The sequence below is a fragment of the Montipora foliosa genome, chromosome 6, assembly GCF_036669935.1.
Source record: "Montipora foliosa isolate CH-2021 chromosome 6, ASM3666993v2, whole genome shotgun sequence".
Taxonomy (NCBI): domain Eukaryota; kingdom Metazoa; phylum Cnidaria; class Anthozoa; order Scleractinia; family Acroporidae; genus Montipora; species Montipora foliosa.
Window position 1 is genome coordinate 57,411,765 of NC_090874.1, and position 5,850 is coordinate 57,417,614.

General features: G+C 39.2%; 1 protein-coding gene across 2 annotated transcripts in view; it reads right to left on the reverse strand.

Annotated features, from left to right (window-relative positions):
- Window positions 1–5,583, reverse strand: part of LOC138007869 (calcyphosin-2-like) — a 27,872-nt gene extending 22,289 nt beyond the window's left edge. The window contains exons 1-4 of one of the 2 annotated variants that reach the window (XM_068854974.1): window positions 4,951–5,583; window positions 4,052–4,102; window positions 2,757–2,839; window positions 1,646–1,691 (exon numbers count right to left, since the gene is read on the reverse strand). In XM_068854974.1, the coding sequence (XP_068711075.1) occupies window positions 1,646–1,691; window positions 2,757–2,839; window positions 4,052–4,102; window positions 4,951–5,244 (474 nt within the window). In that variant the 5' untranslated portion in view covers window positions 5,245–5,583. The remainder of the gene's footprint in view (window positions 1–1,645; window positions 1,692–2,756; window positions 2,840–4,051; window positions 4,103–4,950) is intronic. The other variant, XM_068854973.1, reaches the window with a different exon arrangement.
- Window positions 5,584–5,850: the final 267 nt, after the last annotated feature.

Below are 5,850 nucleotides of genomic sequence, written 5' to 3' on the forward strand. Positions count from 1 at the left end.
TAAATCTTTAATCTGAGAGAAGAGCTGCTTATTATTTTCAGCAAGAGAATTGCCACTGAAATTTTCGACCTCCCTTGAAACGGACATCCTAGAATATTACCGAACAAACGAAAGCCACCAAAAGGACTAACCAAATCACATGACCAAACCAAAGACTCTCAACCGTGCCGTCAGAATACTAATTTCTACCGAATTCGTTACCAGATCACTCAAACATCAGAAATTACATTTTTCTTCATAAGATGTGTGGGTGAATTCATCACCTTAAGTGTGGGTGAAACCTCTTGATTGTGGGCGAATCACCTTGTGGGCGAAACCTCCGGATACCATTGCAAGCTGTGGCACCATGACAGGTGGGTACCAGAACCAGCTGTTCAAGATGAGAATCCTGTACGATATCAAGGAAGTAAAAACACAGACCGGAATCACAAGCTTGTGTAGCTACTTATAAAGTATTCCAGTTAATGGATGGAAGATTTAAGTCCCCGCCAACCAGAATGTGGCAGTTGCCAGCGAGATGGACGGCTTTCTTCAGGGATATATCAAGTTCCTTTAATATAGCCTCCTCGGCCGAGGGACTGGACGGTAGAAGGAACAAAAAAGAAGACTTTCTCCTCTGAAGATGACTTCTGCCCAAACAATCTCGCAGTTTGCATCAAGATCCTGGTGGGGAAGAGAAGCAAGGTGATTTTTTTCCTGCAATCAGAACACCTCCACCACAGTGGTTATGATCTTTACCGTACACAGTGAAATCTGCTGGAAAAAGTTCATTGTTTCTGATGTCTGGTGCAAGGTAAGTTTTGCAAGCAATGATGCCATCCATTTTATGAGCATCAATAAGAATACTCCACTCAGCGACCTTCGATCTGATGCCTTGGAAATAAACAACCAGGATTTTGGGGGAAACGGGTTGCAAGGAGGCAGCTTCAATTCAAGAAGAAGAAGAATGAAGAATGAAATACAGGTTCCTGAGGTGCTGAACATGCTGGTGTAGATAATTGAATTTTTGTAGGGCCGACCACTAATGAGTTTGAAATGGATAGGCTTGAAGAAGAATTTGACAGCGCTGTTGAGATACATGTATCCTGATCAATAAGGGAATGCGTAAAATTTGCTACTCCACATAGAGGGCATAGCCATACAGTCGAGAGGTCTGCAAGATCTTCCTAGGTCTTGGAATTAATAAACATGCATTTGGTGGGAAACCAAAAATCGCAAATATTGCATTAAACTCCTCGCTGATTCAGTTTAACAGGTTTCGTGCACTTTCCACAAGGATATTTTGTAAGTACATGCAGGTCCAGGATTTAGCTCAACATCACCACCAAGCAAAAGCAGTGCTAGCACCAAGAACATTTTAGTTTGGCCCGTGAACAAAATGGTGGATTGCCAATTCCAGAAGGAACTCGGAGAAAGATGACACGAGAGGAGTATAGTCCATGCCGTCAACTTGAGAATCCGCATGGAATGATGGAAAAAAACTGATTATGAAGGCAAGAAGAAGAACGACCGGTGACAGGTCTTTATGTCTTCATTTTATTTACAACAAGATCATTGATTTTATGGCCTTGAACAACCAACTACAAAGAATATGTCTTCCTTACTGACAGAGCAGTAAAATCACATTTGGGTGATAACAACATACCTGGTTATTGTCATCTGCAAGGCCACCCAGATCTAGTTGTGGCACCCTAGAGTAATGAAAACCACATAAATAAGATTTCAATGAAAGGTGAACTTTAAACTGTAAGACTGTTTATAGGATTGCAATAAGGTTTTAATTATTATAATTTTTTTTTTCACAATAAAGATATCAACAGTTAAGTACTATGAAATTGCTGAAAAACTACTTTTTAGCATAAACAACTAATTAAATGCCATGACCTTATCGATCTTCGTGAAATTCAAGTTACACAAGATATGCAAGATGCGTGATGCGCTAAGCTTCAGGCACGAGTGGTTACAAAATCGATTTTTTTACCAGTTGACAATCTACAGGTATGGAAGTTAAACAGACATGTAATGCACAATCCTGTAAATTTGTGGTTGTACACTGTACATTGTATAGGGTAGTGTATTTTTGGCTTTGAATGCAGTGAAGGCAAAAATGTGTACCTGACAGGCACACATGACAATAATCACTCAGCCATGCACTCTAAGGCAGCGTTTACACGAACGTGGTTTCATTAAATTTTGTAACCGCATCGTTTTCAATGCGGTTGCACCTTCTGTTTACACAACACCGATCGAGACTGTTGCCGAAACTGTCACAGTGTTGATTTGAAACCGCTGCCAAAAGTGGAGCGTTTCAAAATGATGTGGTTTTATTTGTCGTGTAAACAGCGAAACAGCATCGATTTGAATACGGTTACCATTTTGGCGCAAATTTGCATTGTTTAATTCAAAATAGTGAATTTAGCACGTAGTGCGGCGCTCGCTCATACCATCACAACTTGGAGTTTCGAGCGAAAGCGGTTCCGTGTAAACACTTCCAAACCGCATCGATTTTGACGCGGTTTCGAAGCCATGAGACCATGTCGATGTGAAGCCGCGTTCGTGTAAACGCTGCCTAAATCTATCAAGTCTCATTCCTAGGGGTCAATGAATTACACAGGCAGTTTAGCTACATTACAGTGTAACAGTACATACTATTAAAGCAATACTCTGAGTAGTCAGCATAATATAAACTTGAAAATTGACCTTAACTTTAAAACTGTAGTTACCGGTAATATTCCAACAATTTATCATAAACATACCCTTTAGGTGCCTTTCTTCCCACCATCTGATTTCTTGAGAAAACTTGAACTTCAACCGGCTGATCAGCATAATTTGAACGTGACTTTTAATATAAAGGCGAATAACAAATTAGCATGAATCAGTGATTAACCCATTTATGCCTACTGTAGCAAAGCACCATAAACAGCATACAAGGTAGTGTTTCACTTCACGGCTTAGACTACAATAATTACATGTTATTAAGGACGGTGCCTACTATTGCCATTGCACATACGTTCTGTGCATCTCCAGATACTCGGGTTTCCTATCGGTAGTGCTTACTAATGCAGGGATATTTTTGCCCGGCTTAAAACTATTTGGAGAAAGCCAAACTTAATGAGTGCTCTTGGTATCAAAAAAAGAAAATTGGGGACAACTATGCATTTTTCAGAGATAATTAACCCATTGACTCCTGGCAGTTCCCCATTGACGAGTGAAATCCTCTGGCGCTAGACAGAGTCAAACACTTAAGTATGGCCGGTTTAGGCCGGGGTAAATTGTTAATGGGAAAGTAAGTGATTAAGCTTCAATTTGGAAACTTTGCTTTGTATTTTAAAGCTTATTACAAATAATTATTGTTGATTAATTATCTTTAAAAAAATAATGTGTCTGCTTTTGCCCCATAATTATTCATACAACCATGCAAAAATACCTTTGAATTAATAGGCACCATCCTTTAAGGTATTTACAACAGCAGGCTTCCAGTTACATGTACACATAGAAATGGAATTCGTATTTAAATTATTTTGTGCATGGTTATAATAAGGTTCAAATGTTTTCTTGGTTTAAATTTTTTTCAAACCTGTTCAATTTTGATTTTTTTCGTTGTCTGGATAATATTCGTTATCATAAACTGAAACAAAGGAAAATTTAAATTGAACTGGTTCAAAATTTTTGACCCACAACATCTACATCAAACCATGAACTTGTAAAAACCCTTAATTTATTTCACCTAACACACAAGTCAATCAGTGTAAATTTGAGGTCGAACAATGTTGTTTTGTACAATCATTTGAATCACACTCACCAAATCTTTGATGGATAAGACATTTTTCTGCCTGTTTTATGACAAAGCTACACTGCTGTAGTCTTTAGAACCTCACTCCCAGAATGGCAGGATTGAATGCTGCCTGGGCATCTTGTTAACCCATTCATCCCTCAAACTTCCTCGCCTTCCCACCCCCCCCCCCCCCTATTAACTCTCAGGGTTCAGTGGATTAAACAAGAACAAAAAGTTGCTTCAAATCAATTCTTGACATCTGTTTAAATAACTAACCTCAGCTAACTTTTTAGCATTATCCAATTGAGACCTGCTTATCACAGATACCTGCACAGAAACAACAGAATAATTTCGTGATTATGCATGGTGCTTATTCAGTGGGTGAAGGGTTCAAGGAGTGCCCATTGTCAATATTTCAGCATTACTGACTCTTACAGTATATACTCAGTGGAGATGAAATTCACTGCTATAATTCCTTCTTCAAAAACTGTCTGGAATGCCTTGACAAGAAAATCACTCAACCACTAAATTCATGAATCAATGGCCGTTTTTATACTATAGACGTATAATTCATCTGGGCAAACTTAGGCAAACATTTTTTTGGCATATCCACTTTGGTGCGTCTTCCAAAGATGCACTGAACTGGATAGTTCGTCCAGACCCATTATATGTCTTGTACCTGTCTTTATACTAGACAAATTTAACAGATGCAGAAAAAAAATGTTTGCACAGGTTTGTCCCAGATGAATTATGCATCTGATATAGATCATCCCGTCCTTACACTAGACGGATAACATGAGACACAATTCATCTGGACGGATTGTGCGTCTCTAGTACAAAAAAGGCCAATCAATCATTACCATCTCCACCACCATAAAGATCGTTTGCAATGGTGTCTCATGTACAATAAATTTATTGCTAATGGACAAACGAAAGGAGATTACGAGAGATGTGTTGTTTTTGTCCACGAACATGGCAATGATGATGTGATGTGAAAACTATAAATAGCGAGCTTACGCAACAGGATGGCTGAAAGACTCAGGACGGCAGAATGGCGAAAAAATGTCGCATGAGACTGTGCATTCCCAGTCTTACGCGACATTTTTTCGTCATTCTGCAGTCCTGAGTCTTCCAGCCGTCCTGTTGCATAAGCTCCCTATCATCATTGTTCTCACATTAGCATTAGACCCTGTTGCAATCTTTGGTGGGTGACCACTTGAAGGACGTGGTGCCTCTGGGGTGATATGAACTGAACTTGTTGCTGCTGATGCTTTGTTGCCTTCGAGACTATTTGTGTTTTTTCGTGTCAGTTCCCCTTGACTGGGAGTATCAGAAATACCAAAAATGTGTGACTTCGTACTTCCTCCCCGTACACGGTGACCACTCAATGGTCTCTGATGACGAAAAGTGGATTTACCAGTGACAGACAAGTCCGAGTCTTGTTGAGAATTTGTCCTCCAGAAACTCATTTGACGTAAATATCACACAGCCGTAGGTGTAACTTGAAGTATTTGTTTTAACGGCTGTTCCAAACGATCACTTGGCGAGTAAAGCTGAGGCAATGTCACTTTTCGAACTTCGACACACTATCAGCTCCTTCTGCGTTTGGCACGCAGTTGTCAATTTCATCACTAAGTGTTACACGTAAAAACAATTTACTGGAGAGAAGAGGCGATTTTACCAAGTACATCAAAGCCACATAATCAGAATTTCGTGTCTTGTCGTTTAGGCACCAACGCAATGCACTTAGGAGTGAGATGAGAGAGGGGAAAGATCTTTGCCAGAGAGAGAAAGGTGAGAAAGTCCGCGGTTACTAAGGTACCTAGAATAATTTGTTGTGTAGCAATCCTGAAATGTCTTGCGCATCTGCTCCCAAAGAAGTTTATTTATTTATTTATTTATTTATTTATATATTTATTTATTACAATTTAATGGCATATTTACAACAACGACAAAAAATAGTACTGAAAGAGGAAAAAAAAGCCATAAGGATAATTTTCAAAAGAGTTGCTAACACCGTATAAAAACAAACGGCAGGTACAAAACGCAGGTCACAGGTCATTGTTTTACCTATA